Source organism: Neofelis nebulosa, chromosome 16 (assembly GCF_028018385.1).
Source record: "Neofelis nebulosa isolate mNeoNeb1 chromosome 16, mNeoNeb1.pri, whole genome shotgun sequence".
NCBI classification, from domain to species: Eukaryota; Metazoa; Chordata; class Mammalia; order Carnivora; family Felidae; genus Neofelis; species Neofelis nebulosa.
The window spans coordinates 28662093-28682183 of record NC_080797.1 but is presented as its reverse complement, the minus strand read 5'-3'; the positions used below and the strand labels follow the sequence as shown (position 1 = coordinate 28682183).

At 38.5% G+C, this 20091-nt stretch overlaps 1 protein-coding gene across 1 annotated transcript; it reads right to left on the bottom strand.

The window, feature by feature from the left end:
• Nucleotides 1-1884: 1884 nt before the first annotated feature.
• Nucleotides 1885-19744, bottom strand: CCDC47 (coiled-coil domain containing 47). The gene is made up of 13 exons (XM_058705244.1): nt 19561-19744; nt 13784-14052; nt 12998-13105; nt 12314-12488; nt 10572-10693; nt 10277-10342; nt 7852-7953; nt 7541-7651; nt 6791-6876; nt 5417-5475; nt 4984-5093; nt 4426-4593; nt 1885-2430 (listed from the first exon to the last, which is right to left on the bottom strand). Exons 2-13 carry the CDS (start codon nt 14045-14047, stop codon nt 2350-2352), a joined length of 1452 nt encoding a protein of 483 aa, XP_058561227.1. The 5' UTR covers nt 14048-14052; nt 19561-19744; the 3' UTR covers nt 1885-2349.
• Nucleotides 19745-20091: the final 347 nt, after the last annotated feature.

The following is a 20091-nucleotide window of genomic DNA, read 5'->3' as shown; positions in this document are numbered from 1 at the left end:
ATTACTATCCTTACTTTCTAGGAAGAGGAACAGAACAGAGACTCAAAGAGGCTAGTGACTTGCCCAAAGTCAAGGGCTTAGTATTGATTTTGCTGGCACTAAAGCCAGGTCTTTATCTTCCTGGCCAGTGCCTGTTTTGTCATTGCTAAGCGCCCAGCAATGCAGAAAAGGAGGGCTTAATGGTTTTCCAATGTGTGACAGTCAACAATATTCTCTCATTTATAGGAGAAAGAGATAATGGTGCCTTAACTAAAGAGGGGGGACTTTGAGGAGGAGCCCATTAATAATATATATGGCTCTAAAAATAGAAAACATTCTAAAAATAACTGGTAACAACTAAGGGATTAATATCAAGGCCAACTCTTTTGAAGGAAAAGCATTTCAGTGCTGACTTCCGTGCAACAGAAAGAACACTTCTATGGGCTTATACTCTTAATAGGGCAACCCCAGAAAAGTAAAGGCGGCACTCTGAGATTTTTGTCAATTAGTTTAATATATGTCCATAGGTAGTTCATATGAATGCTTAAGTTACAAAATTAGCTGCCATGGTCCAAATGTGTGGGACTTTAAGAAAGCTTTTATTAATCAAAAGATAGCTAAGCATATCAACTTTGATTTCTAAAACCTATTTTAAACTTTGTAAAACAAGGCTAATTCTAGAATTCTATAGCATTAAAGTAATTAAATGTTATTTTTGTTATTTTAATAACTTAATTTCATGAACTGTTAAAAAAAATATTACATTTGCATCTCCCAGTTTACACATTTCTGCATTAACTTAGAGAAAAACCCATGTGGAAAGTTTCCATGCAGTTACAAAGGCAGCAGCACATACTGTTTTCACAGCAACTCGTTATTGCCTAAGAACACACCTGTACATAAAGCATCAACAAAAAAATATCCACCCACCCCTCTCCCACCAAAAAACCCAACCTTTTCCCATCCCCAGCAAAAATTACCTGGTACAAGCAGTGACTTAAAAAATGCTTTCTTAGTAGGAAGCATTTATAAAATGCAGAAATCTGAACAAGCTAAATGCTCGTGCAGATAGATGGGCCTCTCCTCAAAGAGTTCCTTCCTCAAGAGGCAGAAAGAACTCTCAATAGTTTAGGAAAGCTCATTTTTTTTTTTTTTTTTTTTAAATTTTTTTTCAACGTTTTTTATTTATTTTTGGGACAGAGAGAGACAGAGCATGAACAGGGGAGGGGCAGAGAGAGAGGGAGACACAGAATCGGAAACAGGCTCCAGGCTCCGAGCCATCAGCCCAGAGCCTGACGCGGGGCTCGAACTCACGGACCGCGAGATCGTGACCTGGCTGAAGTCGGACGCTTAACCGACTGCGCCACCCAGGCGCCCCTAGGAAAGCTCATTTTTAAAAGTATATTTATGCATATTCATGGCTATTTCTTTGAAAGAACATACCCAGCCTCAACTGTGTTAGAAATAAAAGCAGAAGGAGAAGCAAAGGGACACAGCCATACACAGAGAATAGAGCTTCTCTATGAACATCCAATAGTTTGCAACAACCAAGAAGGAGAAACATGTGTAACTTCACACAGACCACTGATCTGATCTAGGTGAAGCAGTTAATTTTTCATGCATTTGTTACTCAAGGCAAACATACGCCCACTTAAATACAGCATTCACATTGTCATTAGCTCGTGGTATCAGGTAAGGAAGAAACTGTGCTCCTGTACTACCTATCCTTAGAATTTTCCATGTACATGTAAGTATCCTAAACCCTATAGATATAACACTGTCATCAGCACCTCCCACCTACAAAACATACATTGAACTACATTATGTTTTGAGTCCCTGAAATTGCACTACCACATATAGTGTTCTAAATTTTACTTTTTTATAAGGTTAATGTACACACAGAAGAAAACACCAAGCAATGTTTATTGTGCAATTCCAATAGTTATTTGTGGAATCTTGGTTTAGAGTCAGCCTTCATAGCCTTTGCAACTACCCAGTTTAAACAAAAAGCAACAATCTAATTATATATCTATAAACTTCATGATATTTCTTCAAACATCAAAGCACTAAAAGCACTGATGACTTGTGTTATAATTTTAAAAATATTTTAACACTACACAAATCTTATATATTCCTTTCATAAAATAATCAAAATAATTTGGTTATTTGGACGAGAATTACAGAAACAGAGTCCTTCCCTTGCATCTATAACCTCTGTAAAACTCCAAAAACAGAACAGATGATGAAATAAGGATTTCTTAGTCACTTGGGAGTGTTTGGACTTTAAGATGAGAAAGGGACTGGTATTTTTTGTTCTCTGTGAATTCAGAGCTTCCAGGTGGCACCAGGACTCAGATCTCTGGGATGACTTTACATGGCTTTCACTTTGATTTGTTTCATTTTCATTTGCTTCTTCTCTAATTTCTTTTGCTCACGCCTCAAGGCAGCTTCCTAGGGGGAGAAAAAAAAAAAGGGAATCTAAAGTTCTAAGCACACACAAAAAAATCAAAACTAGAATACTGACTATATTATTATTCAAAAACCTAGGCTTGTACCATAAATAACATTTGAAAAAATAGTTATAAAAATTCCTTATATCTATGGTGGTTAAAGAAAATTAGCTTGAAATGAAGTAAAGGTAACTCAAATCTCAAATTAGAAAGAAATTAAACACTACGTTTAAGCAGCCTTAAGCAGCGTTTAAGCAGTAAATCAGAATACTGACTTTTCCTATACCAACTTAACTTTCCAACACCAACTTAACTTTTATCATCACATTTACATGTATCTGCCAAGGATTTGTACTGCAGTTCAGAAAACCTTAAGATCTTGTTTGTTCAGGCTAACAAGAGATGTTAATTGTGCATCTCTTATTAGCATAGATGTTAAACCTAAGCACAATATTTCGATGTGTAATGTTCAAATGGGAATTTTTATCCTATTTTTATTTAGGAATTACGAGGTTAGATAGAAAGAGAGAAAGAAGCTCCAAACACATTATTTTGGTGGTAAAAGTCACTGGTTATTATTATCTGTACGGAGGGAAACCTTAGAGGCCAAGCCAAAGTATGACTTCACTGTTGGTTACTAGGGGTCACAACTGATTAAAGATTATTTCATATGTAATCTCAAACTTAATATTTTTAGAAGTTTGGGGTAGAAATGTGCTGAGAAATATACTCCCCTATTGGTATAGGATTGAGAAGATATGGAATAGGGAAAACAGAAGCACGTAGTATGGACAGTTATTGACAGTATAACAAATTACATTTCAAAGGGTGATTTGTAAAATTGGTGGTTTGGGAACTTTTGACTATGTTAGGTTTCAACATTAGATGAGGAAAACTATTTACCAGTGCAGCAGTGGGAAGCTTGAATGTTTATCCAAACATAGCTGTGCTATTGTGTAAGTACCCCAAAGAACCGAACCATCACTGTTAACACTGCTTTTATTTTTAATGTTCATTTATTTATCTTGAGACAGTGAGTGAGAGAATCCCAAGCAGGCTCTGTGCTGTCAATGCAGAGCCTGATGTGGGGCTCAATCTCATGACTGCAAAAGCAATGACTTGAGCTGGTATCAGGAGTCAGACACTTAACCAACTGAGCCACCCAGGTGTCCTGTTAACACTGCTTTTATAGGAAAACAAAATCAAATGAAAAATGGTGGAAAGGATAAAATGGGAGGAGGCCTGTGGTATCCTGGAGACTGTACTCAACAGCATTAATGACACCATTGCAACTGCAGTGCCACTCAGCAGCCTCACTGCTTCTTGGCAGCAGGTCTCCTTCATTTCTAATGATTTTCTTCAGTTCTCGAGATTATTCTCATTAGAATTCACATCTCCCAGAACTTTATTCTCCCTCTTTTTTTTTGACCAGCATTCACAAGGTTTAAAATTTAGAGCTGGACTATGGCATCTTATTTCAAAAAAATGTGAGACTGTGCTGATGTTTAAAACATACCACAACCTATAAAGCTCTTGAGTTTGAGATTTTGGTTACATACAAAATAGAAAACAAAAATACAAACAAAAATATTAGAATTGTCTAATTCTATAATCAAATTAAAAATCTCATAAAACAAGATGTATTTGGACACGTGCTGGCTTCTATTAAAATTCCTAATTTCTTTCTACTTAAGTTAGGTGTTTGGCTTGAAAAATCATAGTGGAACTTTCAAAATGGGATTGTGCTGGGGAAAGGATCATTTATATCATCCTCCAGGATCACAGACTCAATCTAAGATGGTTTGAAAAGGAAGGATAATTTATTCTCCTTTATAGTGCTATCAAGTAACTAATAATATCCCAAGTACTGACAAAATGCTAAACCTTTAAGTCTGTGTACATTCCTACATAGAATTACCTTAACAGTCAATATGGCACAATAGGTATCCTAATAAATCCTAGTTTTACCACTAAGCAGGGAGAAGAAAAGTCTTACCTCCAGCCTGCGCTGTTTCTCAGGATCTTCCTCATTCATGATTCGCTCCTTCTCTGCTCTTTTCTTTTCCTCACGCCGAGACTGTGCAGCTTCCTGTCTTTGCACATGTGTTAGCTTCAGGAAGTTTTCTTCTACTCGAGCTCTGTTTTTATCTGCTTTTTGTTTGCCCTTTTCCCCAAGAAACAAAGTGTTTCATAAGAAATCCATTTCAATCCATTTCAAGTCCCCTTTAGTATTCTTTTACTTTTCTTTTTCTTAAGTTGGTTTATTTTGAGAGAGAGAGGCAGAGAAGGAGCTGTCAGCGCAGAGACCAACGTGGGGCTCAATCCCACAAACGACAAGATCATGACCTGAGCTGAGATCAAGAGTCAGACACTCAACCCACTGAGCCACCCAGACAACCGTTAGTATTTTTTTAAAAACTATTCCCATTTAGTACTTTCAAGTCAACTAGCAAACTAGCAAAGATATAATCACTGAAATCATTGCTCAGTGACTCCCCTGGGGGGAAAATAACAATAAAAGGTGCCAACTTATAATAAAGGCTGTGGGTCTTACCTCTCTGTTGAGTCGGAACTTTTTGGCTTTATCGATAGAATAAATCACCATGTTCATCAAGGGTAGCAAAGCCTCCATATCCTTTGGGTAAGTGTTACCTGAGCCAGGCACTGGAAAACAAAGCCATTTGCCTATTGAGTTAATGGCAGCATTAATACTTCTGGGTCACCCAACTCCGGTGTTTTGTTTGTTTGTTTGTTTGTTTGTTTTAAATAGGCTCCTTTCTCCTTAGTGTCTTAGGCAGCTAAAATGCAGCAGGAAAAAACAAATTAAAATAAATAAAAGGATCTCTTATTGAAGAAACCCAAAAACCAAAAAGCAGGCATGGAGGTAATTTTAAGGTAAGTTTTTGTGGCTTTTAGGAGGGAACAATACTCTCCTTAAGATCGTCTCACAGAAAATGAAGAACTCAGGCTAAGCACAGAACACTTACCATTAAATGTAAACAATAGTGTCCTTTTAGTGTCAGGTAGCTTTAAAGGCTGACCTTCCCTGTCATAAAAGAAAGGCTATTTTAGAACATAAGAAAGATACTTTCCATTCACATAAGTCACTCAATTCACTTAGATGATCAGATACCTGCAAATAATCAGCACAGTATTTGGCTTGGCATCCCAAAGTTGAATAGAATCTCAAAGCCTGAAGGAGCTTTACAGATCCCCTGGTCCACTCGTCTATCTAATGGATGCATTCCCAAGTCATCTTCATTGTACACCTGGGAATTCTAGTGATGCTCCCCAGGTGGGATATATTCCTCTTACCTGGGGAGCCAGAAATGAGCTTGTATTTAAGTATGAGGCCCACATTTTAAAGAATATGTTTACTTATTTTGATGGATTTTTATGTTTTACTTCCAACTTCTATCTTCCTATAATGAAACATCTTATTTCTGAGTCAGGGCTCAGAATAAATTTATAAATGATCTACTATAGCATACAGAATTTAGTTCCTACTCACCAAAGATTCCTTTGTAATCTTTGACTATCAACCCTCCTCTCTTCCCCCTACACATAAAAGGCTCCATGAATGTCACAATGTGATACTTTGCCCGCAGTGTTGTTACTAAGTTGAGCAAAGCAAGGATGATGCAATACTATCCAGAGGCATAAGGACCTGAATAATTTTGACATGCAACTAAAATCTGGATTAGCTTTTAACCCAACTCCATAGTTTATGAGAGAGAAGCCCCTAACCAAAAATTTAGGTCAGAACCAATTCTACACCAAGGGTAAACTTAAATGAGTACGCGCTCCTGAGACAGGATGTGATTTCAAACAAACTCGGGTCCTGAATGTGAACATTCAAACAGTATTACTCTAAAGCCAGAAACTCTTATCACATTGACAGCTTCTGATAATACACCACGAAAGAATACAATCACTGAACTATTCAAAGAAGGAAGCCAGAAAGGGCCATGAACTATAAAATGCAGAGACTTGCAATCAAACATAAGTCAAACATCACAGATTCATATTAGAAATTAAAAAAGGAAAGAAAAATCTCGACTACAAAGGACAAAGAGATTAGCAATTACATTTTCTTAGTATTTGCCATTCTGTAAGATTATCATACACCTCACTGAGCGGCTGGTGCATACATTCGGTGACACACAGCAAACTGGGAGGCTTGTCTCCCATAGGTTTTCAGTTACCTTCATGACACATGCAGTCCAAGCAAAGGAAAACTTAGGATGCCTGTCATCAACTTCCCTCATTTGACAAGAAAAACTGCAGAAGCACCTTGTGGGTGTTTCAACACAGAAAGCTAGCGGGGACAGTTAATTTCAATATTTTTATCTCATACGTACTCTTGCATAATTTTTGGACCAGAGAACTGGTCTGAAAAATGAACGGATTCAATCTTGTCAGCATAGTGAGTAAGAAAGTGAACCATCTGAAATAAAGAAAAAAAAAATTTTTTAATGTAGGGTTTGATGCATTTCCCTTTTTTTCATAAAGATATTCACTTTTTAATCCTCCTTACTTTTTCAAAATGGCATTAAGGTTAAAGCTTTTAAAAAATGAAATTTAAGATAAGGGATGTCTATGATGAAAATAGCATCTTTCTTTGGTCATACCAATGATCGAATTTCTTATTGAACAGCTGAAAATACATCTCAAAATAATGTTCCAAACAAGAATGAAAGCATGAAGATAAAATCTAAAATAGTTTCAGGGGAGTCTTCATAAGCACATCAACTTGAACTTACATGAGAACTGTCTTTAAGCTACTCCGTGTTTTTAAGATACTGAGATGTGCTACCATTCCACAATCAATAGAAAAAAAAAATGGACTAAATGCCATGGTGATAAGGATTAATGTTGTAGTCCTTTTACAAAAAACTTGAAAGCCACTAGCAATCCTAGGAATAACTTGCTCTTGGTTTAGAGAGATTTACTTGACTAATTAAGCTATCTTTTTTGACAAACTAATCTATTGCTTAAAGAAGGTATTTTAATGTTTGTGAGGGAAAGGAATAGAGCATTGTCATAAAATGAAGGACTTGTGCCCTGTAAATGCTGAGGTCTGCAAATGTTATGTCTTCTATTGCATTTACCTTTGTATCCATCATTCCCTCCGTGACTTCTCCCATCTCTGACAGGATGGCCAAGGAGTCTGGCAGTCCATACTTTGCTCCAGACTTAGGTTTGTCGCTACAGAACTCACTCTAGAAGAAGAAGTAATTGAAGATAAGACATGACATTTTATTATAAACAAACTTTCTTTCTCAAGAGAGTATGTTCTGACCTCTTTCAAAGTGGTGCTTAACGATTGAAGTGATATGATTAAATACCCTATGCCCTCAAGTTGAATGTCTATGTAATAAAGAGGGACAGTTTTACATATATTTGAGTTGGAACAACATACCAGATCCTGCATCTCCTTCTGGAGTCGCACCAAGGCTTTCCGAGTGCCAACAGCAAATACATAGGTATCCATGTCTTCATCGTTCATGGTTACTTTTATTTGCTTTAAAAACAATTACAAAACTCACCTGTTAGTTTCCTATGATAGCCCCCAAGATTCCCACCCCTTGGTGTGTACATCCTCCCCTTGAATGGGAGGAACCTGTGAAAATGATGGATATCATTCCCATGATTATGTTGTGTCGTGTGGCAGAAGGTTGCTGATTAGATGACCGAGTTAGTCAAAAGGGACTTTATCCTGGAATGATCTAACCAAGTGAGCCCTCAACTCAAAAGGGACAGGGCCCTAGTTGAAGAAAAAAGTTGAAGTGGGAAAGGGCTTATGGGGGGAACCATGTGCCAAAGACTGCAGAATGGCCTTTAGGAGCTGAATGGTTTCCAGTTGGCAACAGTAGGAAACTGGGAACTTAACAACCATGGGGACATGACTTCTGCCAACCACCTAAATGACCTTGAGAAGAGGACCCCATGCTCTAGAACTTCAAGTTGCCAAACATTTAGATTTACTGGGAGGGCAGTACAATCCAAAGAGAGCCTGGAAGCTCTGCACACCACTTCCACCCCCACACCTTACCTGATGCCTCTCTTCCATGTGGCTATTCCTGAATAGATTTCATTTTTAAATAATCTCCATATCCAACCATGGGTCTTGAACTCACAACCCCAAGATCAAGAGTCCCATGCTCTACCAACTGAGCCAAGGAACTCTTGATTTATAGCCAGGTAATCAGAAGTACGATGGCCTGGGACTTGCAGCTGGCATCTGAAGTGCGAGCAGTCTTATGGGACTCAGATTTTTTTACTTGTGGAATCTGGCACCAACTCCAAGTATACAGTATCAGAAGTGAATAGAACTGAATTGCTGGACATAAACAGCTGGTATCTGGACAATCAGAGAATTGCTTGCTCATGTTGGAAAATACCACAGAGATAGCTAAATAGTTTTTAATAAACTGCATTGGACCAGGGAGATAAAGTAAAAAAACCTGAAGAGTCTGGTATGATAAAACATGACACTATTTGTCATGTTAATCATATTTTAAAACGTCTGGGCCAAAAATGATCAGTATTTCGAAGGGAAGTGTTAAAGTACAGAAATATAGCAAAGACCTGGCAAGATGGCAGCTATAAAAGGAAAGATTTTCTGCTTTTCCATTGTTGAGCAGAAATTACACAAAACAACACCTTAAAAAAAAAAACAAACCCAGGAAAAGGACTAAAAAATATAGAAAATCATGTTTGTTGAGGCTGTTTATCTTTGCAGAAAAAAAGGGATAAAATGATTGCTGGCTGAGGGAAAACAGATTAAATCTACCTCAGGGAAGAACTGAAAAGGATTAAAACAACACTCTAAAGAAGAGTTTCCACAAAAAGATAGCTGAAGATGGAGCAAAATTTCCTCCTTTCTACCTAATCAGATGGTAACTAGTAGGAGAAAGAATGACAGGACTCCTAACTGATGAGTCTCTAAAAATTAGTAGATTGAACCATCAGTGGCCATATTAGAAAAATTAAATGAATAAAAGATAGGTTTGCAACTAAAAATGAGACCTTTAAAATGAGTTTCAAGCCAATGACCTCCCCCCGGCCCTCCAGCAAGTTCTGTGCCCAATGTGGGACTTGAACTCACGACCCCAATATCAAGAGTCATACACTCCAGACTGAGCCAGCCAAGTACCCCAATCCAATGACATTTCAAAGTATCTAATTATATTACTTATACAGCAATTGTTAACCAAATACTGCTTTGTATTTTGACATATATGCAGCCATTTCTTGTTCTAATATATATGAGAAACTGTATTTTTTTATATTTTGGATTCTTGTAGCATTGGGAGGCAGCACTTACTTATTGAATGAATGGAGAGGGGGGAATGTGGCATTTTTGACAAAGGACACAATCTGCAGATCAACATGTTGATTTAAATAAAGGGAAGAAGGTATACCAAACAATAAGGTCCCCAGATCACAATTTAAGCTCAGCCAAAGACGTATTATTTGAAGCAAAAAATATTTGAAAAGAAACCCATCTTGCTGTCAAGATAAAAGCATACACAAGGCACAAAGTAAGACATGAGGGCAAACTGTCTGTGACAACTATTCCCCCCACCCCCCCATCATCCAGGCTGACTCAGCAAACCTACCTAGTGATACAGTATTATCTCCTTCCCTACAAAAAGCACATGTTCCCACTCCTCACAGTTGGCACCCTAAGTAGAAGGTAATCTGTTGAAATAGAAAAGGGTCCATTTTTGGCAAGGGACACAAGTTGCCTGAAATTCAAACAGAATCCAGGCAAGGAATGGAATAGACTCTAAGAAGTTAAGAATTCAATGTATACATAGAAAACTACTAAAAATACATACCACTTGATCACTCACTGGTCTCATCATCCGGGCCAGGACATTCAGTAAGTCTTGTCTCTTGAGGAACTGAGAAAACAAGGGAATAGTTGCAACTTTTATTACTATAAAGAAAAGACCTTGAAAGGGGAATCACATGTTTTATCAAATATACTCTACATTTACCAGTTAGTAGAAAGATGATTTTTAGACCTAATTTAGTCAAAGAAGAAAGGATAAGACACTGAATTTGGCCTTGGAATCATACTGGAGAAAAATTAAAGGAAGATATACATTGTACCAGAAATTCTGTACTTACCCTCAGCTGGATAAGCATCCCTTCACAGCACACTCGACCAGAACACCACAGGTTGTAGATATGTTCATTCTCCTGGTTCAGCTTTCCTGTGCTTGTGGCTTCTTTATTAGTTCCATCATCCCCTAGGGGTAAACCCACTTAATGTGATTCACTGAGAATGTTGGGGCCTAATCACATCTTCCTCCATTCTGACCCCCAAATGATCATACCTTTAGTGAAGCAATACTTTGCTATCTTATAGAACTCTTCTTTGGACATATGTTACAACAAATGGGCATCATTCCTTTTAATATTCTTTATTGTCTCCACCAAAAAAACTAGACTCCAGAGTGCCTGGCTGGCTCAGTTGGTAGAGCATGCAACTCTTCATCTCGGGGTTGTGAGTTCAAGCCCCATGTTGGGTGTAGAGATTACTTAAAAATATAATCTTAAAGGGGCACCTGGGTGGCTCAGTCAGTTAAGCCTCTGACTCTTGGTTTCAGCTCAGGTCATTATCTCACAGGCTCTGCATGGACAGCAGGAACCTGCTTAGGATTCTCTCTCCTCCTCTTTCTGCCCCTCCCCTGCTTGCTCTCTCTCTTTCAAAATAAATAAACTTAAAAAAAATTTTTTTTTTAAATTATGGACTCAAGATGACTTATTAATGATGATCTGATTGGAATATAAATGCCTCAGAATTAGCTACAAAATGGAGCAAAGTCAGTTTAAATGTCTGTCAAAAGTTAAAGCTAACAAAAAGAAACTCCTATGCAGTAAATAAAAAGTACCATTAATACAAACTATTCACCACTCCCTCTTGTGTATCCTATGGATTAACTTTAACCAAATTTGCTTTTCCAACAGCAACATGGTAACACTGGCATTGAGTTGTATTTTAGATCTAGAGAGACCTCAAATTCCAATCATTTCCTCCCTTCATTTAATCCATTAAGTGTACAAATTGCTCGACCTCACAAGGTAAAGCAGACTGACACACCAAATGAAAACACATGAGGGGAAGTGGAAGGCATTAAAGGCTGTTTCTTTTTTTCCTAATTTCCAAGTCAAAAAGTACTCTGAAATACTATGGTACAGTGGAGAGAGCACAGACTTTGAAAGCAGGTAGACTATGTTCTAGTATCATGTTGCAATGTACTAGCTTAGACAAATTGTAACATTCTTGGACTTTAGTTCCTCTAGAAAACAGAAACTGTTTCCAAATAAGTGTTGTTACAAGGATTACATAAGAAACAATGTATGCAAAGGACCTAATATAACAAAAAGGCAATCTGCTAAAGAGCTGAGCAGATAGATACTTACTTGCTTACTGAAAGGAAACAAAGTATGAAAGGTCAAACTGAGGTGAAGGTGGGTTGAGTCCACTTTACTCTCTAGGCCACACAAGTCCAGGGGTTCCTCTAAGATACTTTAGTGCGTACCTTCTCAGTGGATCCAAAACTAAAGTTCCCAGAACTTGAGGGAATTCTAAGGGATTTCTAATTTCTAAAAGATGAACTGAAAGCATTTATCAAGCTACCTAAAATGTCAAAATTCCTTACTGACTAATGAAAAATTAGAAAATTACTTCATAAATGCAATTAATTCAGTACATGCAACCTAATAAAAATGGGATCCTTGAGAAAAAAAAAAGCATCCTCTTCAGCAGTCCATGAAAGCAGTTAGAGGCTTATACTGAGGGCAACAAATAGTTCTTACCAGGTGGCGTTCGAGCATGCAGCTGGATTTGTATTGGCCCAACTTACCTACTAAGGTAAAGTTGCTCTCCAGAAGCTCTCTATGAGTGTTAAACCAGGCTTGGGCAAGGCGGCTGTTTTTATTCTTCCCGATGATATAATTCATGATGTAGGCGAGCAGACCAGTTACCATCAAAATTTCTAGATAATAACTCTCCCAACTGTTCTGGAGGTGTGCAGGAACCTAAAGATGAACAATCATTCCATTTAATGTTGGCTGAGGCTGAAGGAGATGGAGTCCATCCAACTCATGGGATAAAGGAGAATAAAAAAACCCATAAAGAGAAGTGGATAATTTAGATAACTGTCATTGATCATGGTTATACTTTGAAAAATATGCCCATTTTGTTTTCTAGGTCAGCCTCAAAAAGATTCTTTAAGGAAATGTGAGGACAATCAAACAGAATGAAAAGCTGGAAAGCCCTCTGTATTAAACTTGATTCTGAGTCCCACCCCAAATAAATCCAGTTTCTAGTCTTATCATTCCTCGATAAATAAAACTAGGAGGGCCAGAATAAGAACATAGGGGTTGCTTCTCTAGGTGTGGTTTTATCAGAAGAATTGATGACAAACTCTTTCACAGCTCCCACCATTACATCAACACCAGCTACATGTCACTAGTTATATTTCTGGGATTAATGACAACCAGATATTTTGTTGGTTAGTTTAGAATTCAGAATCCTGTATACCTACATCAACAATTGTTATTGGGTCTTTATTTTTGCTAGAAGAAGTGTCTGGTTTGTCTTCATAACCTTCAAATTCTTCATCATCATATGGCTCACTCTCCGTATCTCCCTCCTACAAAAACGAGGCACAATCTGTTTCCCCCTACAAATGTGGCCAGCAATTGCATCTCATTTTTGTAGGCAGTATTTGTAGAGGAAAACAGAACATGTAAGCAGCAGCACAGAACACAGATATTCCATGTTTGTAAGAAATGATAACTCTCCATGCATTTCAACTCTGATACAATTCCCACCCACACATGGTATTCATTACCCCTTCCAGCCAGGCTCTCCATAGGAGAAAAATTCAATCCATTCTTCCATCAATGTAAAAGGTGGGAACCTACCAAAAAATTTAGAAGAGTTCCACCTACCAAACAAAAATAAAGATACCAGAGGGTAAGATATCACTCCCTAGATGTGGGTGTTACTTTTTTTTTTAACATTTATTTATTTTTGAGAGAGAGGGAGTGTCTCACTCTGTCTCTACAGAGTGAGAGCAGGAAAGGGGCAGAGAGAGAGGGAGACACAAAATCTGAAGCAGGCTCCATTCTCTGAGATGTCAGCACAGAGCCCGACACGGGGCTTGAACTCACAGACCACGAGATCATGACCTGAACTGAAGTCAGACGCTTAACTGACTGAGCTACCCAGGCACCCCTGGGTGTTACTTTTAATGTCTAGGGAAAGTGTCAGTTACAAATTTTCCCATGCTTCCACTTTCCTAAGAAATCAAGAAAAAGAACTTCACCTGGGTATCTGCATCTTCAAAATCTCCTTCTTGGTTTTCATCCTGCCCTTCCAACTCCACGGTGGTCTCATCTTCATCATCTTCAGTAGTTATCACCCGTTGAGGAGATTCAGTAATAGAATCTTCTGTGACATCTTCAAATTCAGCAAAGTCATTATCATCATATTCCACTATGTCTTCCTCATCATCAAAATCATCAAATTTGGCTTCAGAGACACTCCCAAACACCAAAAGGACAACACAGAAAGCAAGGAAGGCTTTCATTGCACCTTAAAAATGAGTTAAAAAAAACAAAAAACAAAAACCCTTAATGGACAGCCATTCTGCACATACCAAATTTTGTAATAAAAAATATATCTATGATTCTCTCCTGCTTTAAAAAAACTTAATACTATTCATTTCAAATAGTGTTATATAAAGAGCAATGGTGAGGGTCAAGAGATCTGGGTACCTAGTCTGGACTGTGTCACTACTTATCTGTTACATCCTGGGCAAGTCGTTTAATTTCTTTAGGTTGGTTTCCATTAACACTGGGTATTAAGTTTTGTTTTGTTTTGTTTTTGAGAGCCTATAAAAGCTTTATATAGGAACTGGGAAGTGGTATAATGAAATAAGAATGAGATCCAACTATTGATCCATTAGCAGTAATAAATGGATAGAAAAGCTACTCATCCTTAGATCAACTTTGTGTGTATCCAGATATCTGAACATCAATAATCAAAGCACATGTTTAATATACAAAAGTTCTAGGCCCTGTCCTAAAGGCTTTACAAAAAGCAACTAATTTAATCCTCATAACCCTTTGAGCAAAGTAACATATTAACATCCCCATTTCACAGACAAGTAAAAGAAGGCAGAGTAACACAACTAGTTATGCTAAGTAACACAACTACCAAGTGGCATAGAGCTATGATTTGATCCCAGTTATGTCTCCAGAATCCCTACCATATGAACCATTTCTCAAGTGGCTTCTCAAATGTAGGCCAGTGACTATGATTTTTATATCACTTACTTAAAGTAGTAGTTAAATAAATAGAATTAAATTCATCAGTATTTCACAGCTTTCTAAAAAGAACACTAGATGTTCCACCACCCAAATAAGTTTCTGAACCAACAAATAACATGAAATCAGATCTGTGACAAAAATGTGCCAAATGATATGAAAACAAAGAGGACAATGAAAAAATCATCTTATCAAACAGGTAAGGCTTTACCAAAAAAGGGAGAACATTTGATCTAGAGTTTAAAAAGTAGTTAGATTTAAACCATCAAATCTATTTAGGCTGTACTTCCAGTCCTCATCTCTCATCTAAACACCAGCCCTATAGCACCGATTTTCTAACAGACACATCCATTTTCATGTCCTACAGACTTTTTTTTCTGTACAAGGTCAAATAATAAACATTTTAGGCTCTGTGAACAACATATTGGTCTCAACTGCATATTCTTTTTTAAAACAACCCTTTAAAAATGCAAAAAAAAAAAAAACCCAAAAAAAACCCCATTCTTACTTCATAGGCTATACAGAAACAGTCTGTCTCTCAGGCTGCAGTCTGCTGATTACTGCCTGACGATCATCTCAAAATCAACAGGTACCTGAATTTCTCCATTAATATCAATCCCATTTTTCCAGGCTTAACTTGTTGAAAAGAGTGAGATATCTAATCCTTGTGTTTCCTTCTTTGGTTCCCAAAGTCACCATGATAATCCAAGTTACCATCACCTGCTGAACAATCAAAGTATTATCCTAAATGGTCTCCCCATCTCAACTCGCTCCCTCCTTCTCTTACCAAAAAAACTGTATCATCTTCCTAAAATACAACTTTTGTTACCTAAGAATTCAATAACCACCAAAGGCTAACAAATTCCTACAGAATATTATAAACTCCTCTGGCTTTTACTGCTTTTCAGAAGATGATCCTACCATATCTAATCAAATTACCCTCATTGAACATATCACCACATCAGATTAACTATGGCAAGAGAAGTAAAACATGATTCCTGAATAATCATAAATTTGCATGATACTTTAGCTTCAAGGATATGTGTTACAATATTATTTATGATAGTAAAAAATTTGCAACTCTTAGGTTAAACTATGGACACATACAAAAAATAAATTTACTTTTTGTCCATTAAAAATCATTACAAATAGGGCACCTGGGTGGCTCAGTCGGTTAGGTGTCCAGCTCTCCATTTCCACTCAGGTCATGAGCCCCATATTGGGCTCTGTACTGATGGTGCAGAGCCTGCTTGGGATTCCTCTCTCTCCCTCTCTCCCTACCCCTCCCCTGCTCACACACTCTCTTTCAAAAAAATAAACAAACAAAAAATCGTTACAAATGAAGCGAGAAACCATGTTGTTTTAGAAGCACATACACAAAACCAAAAAGGTTTAGAAGGACATAAATATAAGTAATTATTTTGTATAGTAAGATAATGAGCATTTTGCCTTTACTTTTTCTTTTTTTCCTATGATGTGTTTTTGTAATAAAAAATTCTCTTAAAAACTAAAAGCATGGTTCCTGCATGAAAGAAGGTGCTGCAGACTATGGAATAGCTATATCACAGACTCCTGAAATAATGTATTTTAAAGTCTGGTATAATAGAGCATTGGGTTTGTAGACCCAAGTCAGAGAAATTAGGCTAGAAAGGACAGCAGGAGCCAGATCATGATGGTCCTTATTTAAATACCACACTAAGAAGTCTGGATAATTAGAATCACCTAAAGGATTTAGGTAGGAGTGGCACTATCAGATTTGCAAGTTAACCCTGACAGCTCATATACAGGAAGAATTGGAAAAGTAGAAGTGTTGAGATAGTCAGATAAGATTGAACTGGCAGTGGTATTGGGAATGAAGAGGAAAACAGATTTGACAGATACTAAGAATTATACATGTCAGCATACAGTGACGGGATATAGGGAATGTGGGAAAGGAAGATCTGGGTGATTCCAAATTTTGGCTTGATTCATAGCCAGACAAAGTCATCCTTGAGATAAAGAACAAAGCGGGAGGGGGAAGACAATAAATTAAATTTACTACCTGTTGAAAAGTCTGGAGTATTTTCAGGAAGTATGTTAGATGATTAACATTTATCTCTTGATTTTCACAAAATCCCTATAAAAAGTATAACTTATTTTAGAGAGGGAGAAAAGGAAGTATTTGAAATACTTATATTGTATAAGTATTGTATATAATACTTACATAAGTATTTCAAATACTTATATTTGAAATATAAGTCTGGAGTTCAGCATACAAGTCTAAGATGCAAACAGAGACGGTGCAGGAATGGATGAGATCACCAGGGAGTATTAAGAGTTAGGTTTAAAAAAAAAGCACCAGGACACCTGGGTGGCTCAGTTGTTAAGCATCCAATATCAGCTCAGGTCATGATCTCATGGTTCATGGGTTCAAGCCCCGCTGACAGCTCAGAGCCTGGCGCCTGTTTCAGATTCTGTCTCCCTGTCTCTCTGCCCCTCCCCCACTTATAAACGTTAAAAATTTTTTTTTTTAAAGCACCAAAAACTCTTGAAACATATCATTACAGCTAAGAACTGGAATGGGAAAGTAAGGAATGGTTAGAGAAAAAGAAGAGACTCTGGTCAAAGAGGTAACATAGAAGTCAAAAGGAGAAGTCTATTTCTAAGAAGGAAACAGGGCTCAGTTTCAATTGCTGCAGAAAGTTCAAGTAAGATATGGACCAGAAATTTCCAAATGCTAACAATGAAATCATTATTGGCAACTGCAGGGAAGTGGTTAGGATGAAAATCAGAATGCAGGGAGTTTAGTACTAACAGGGTGAGTGGTGGCAAAAGGGAGTATGCACAACTCTTCTTTTTTTTTTTTTTTTTTTAATGTTTATTTATTTTTGAGAAGGAGAGTGTGAGCAGGGGAGGGGCAGAAAGAGAGAGGGAGACACAGAATCTGAAGCAGGCTCCAGGCTCTGAGCTGCAGCACAGAGCCTGACACGGGGCTTGAACCCATGCACTGCGAGATTATGACCTGAGCCGAAGTTACACGCTTTATCGACTGAGCCACCCAGGTGTCCCGATGCACTACTCCTTCAAGGTGCTCTGGGACAGTGAATATTCTATATCTCATATTTACAACACTGTAAATTCTTTTTTTTTTTTAAGTAGGCTCCATGCCCAACATGGGGCTTGAACTCATGACCCTGAGATTGAGAGTCTCATGCTCTTGTGACTGAGCCACGAAGGTGCCCCAACAACACTGTAAATTATTAAAGGAATCAGTTCAATCAAAGGTTATTGCCTAATACCTTGCAATGCAAGGCTGCTCAAGAAATATACTCAGAACTGAACAAAGTTCATAAAATGTGAAAGGCACAAATGATTTGAGAAATGCCATAAAGGACAGGCTAATCCTTTCCAATATCTGATCTTTAAGGTTAGCACCAGGGGACATTTTATGGAAAAACATAGTTGCCTTCTCAACACCAACCTCAAAAGAGGTTTGTGATGTGTCTCCAAACATTGTTAGCTTCCTTTAATTATCTTTATTATAGTCAAAATTGGAAGAAATATGAAAAAGAGTATGTACTTTGGTGGAGTTACATTTAGTTTAAAACATCAGCCCTACCATTTACAAGTCATATGATCTTAAACTAATTATTTAAAATTCCCTGTTCCTCACATACAAAAAAGGGATATCCATTCACTACATGCCTCATAGGGCTGTAGTTGCTATTACAGGAGATATGTGCCTGGCACATGTAAAGTATTCATTAAATACTAATTCTCATTATTTCCTTCCCCTGTGCCTTAGGAACACCCTTTAAGATTTAAAACCTTAACTTTTAGTGCTTCCCTTTTCAGATCCCAGTTTTATACTTTTTCAAATAGAAGCAAATAAAGATTAACATTAGCACAGTCAACTTGCTTAACTGCCAAAAAGTCTGATCATTTCCAATTGAACTTCCACTTAGAATGTTCACACCATAGAAACATTTGAAGAAAATTCAGCACTGTAACAAGCCGCCTTCAAGGTTATTTAGGTTAAAATTATCCAAGTCACTTATACCTTGGCCTTCCCTCTGAGAAGTTTCTCAGCTGCACCTGTCATTTCATTTCTCAAAAGCACAACTCCCTGCCAGGCCACCCAGTCCTGAGAGTCCTGGGGCAGGGAACACAAGCACTAACAAGTCTGGTTTGATTATCTCCTGCTAGCTCACCCGGTAGTCTCTCCAAAACTGGATCTGGACTTAAAAACCAAAGAGGAAGAAGTGGAGAAATCACTCCTTGTTGTCGTTTCAGATTAGGCCTGTCTGACAACTGCCAGACTATGAGACTTCTGGAAAACATGCAGACATTCCCGTGTCTCTTTACACCCGTTGGATAAAAATACTTTTATGTTAGAAATGGCCACAGAAATTGTTGCTTCTGTTAAACCACCAGGGTTTTTCCATGGAGAGTCAATTCATCCCAACGGCCATACTCCATTCTTCCTGCTGCACACTTTAAGCTTCCTGTAACTTTGCCCTTCTAGTTGGCATCTGCCCACAGCTCTGCGGGTAAGTTCTCAAAAACCGTTAAAATCACTCCAACCTCGAAGACCAAAAGAAAATGGGCTTTGGTGTGGGCAAAGCTTGTCTTTAGTTTTTAAGGTCAGCAGAGGTGAGAAGGAGCGATCCATGTCACCCTGAGCCTGACAGGGGGGTTGGGTGGGAATCAGGACCGGAGTAGGCCACGCAACTTAAAAGTCACCGCTCGGTCCGGCCCGGCCCCACCGACTAACGCGTCATGGCCCGTTTCCTACCTGTACCGGCGGCTAGAACCTAGCCAAGCGCTCCTGCAGCCGTCGTTTCTCCGCCCGGCCGCCACCTGCACGATCACCGAGATTTTACCACTCCCGATCCCTCTAGGACACAGCCGTACCAGGTAGCTCAGTCACGCTGAGCCACTCTTCACGTACCCTCCGCTATCCGTTACGTAGAATGCGTGCGGACTGTCCGCGCCTGCGCGCAGTTGGGGAGCGGGGACGGGACGCAGCCTCGGGAACCGCGCGAGACCTCCTCCTCCCCCGCCCAGCTGAGACAAGGTGGGGCTGCTGGGAAAATTACATAATCCCGGCCCCCTGGCCGGAACCGCCCACGCTGTTCCCAACCCTCTCCACTAGGGTTCAAATTGTCATCACTCTGAGCTGGTGCTCCGGAAGCTAAAGGTGGCCATGCTCTATGGGACCACGTGGCTAGAGGCATGCAGAGAAATGTTGCCTAGGTCGTATTTAAAAAGGACCAGAGTTTAGGGAGTCCACAGTTTTATGTATAAGTGGTTTCCGCCCAAGGCC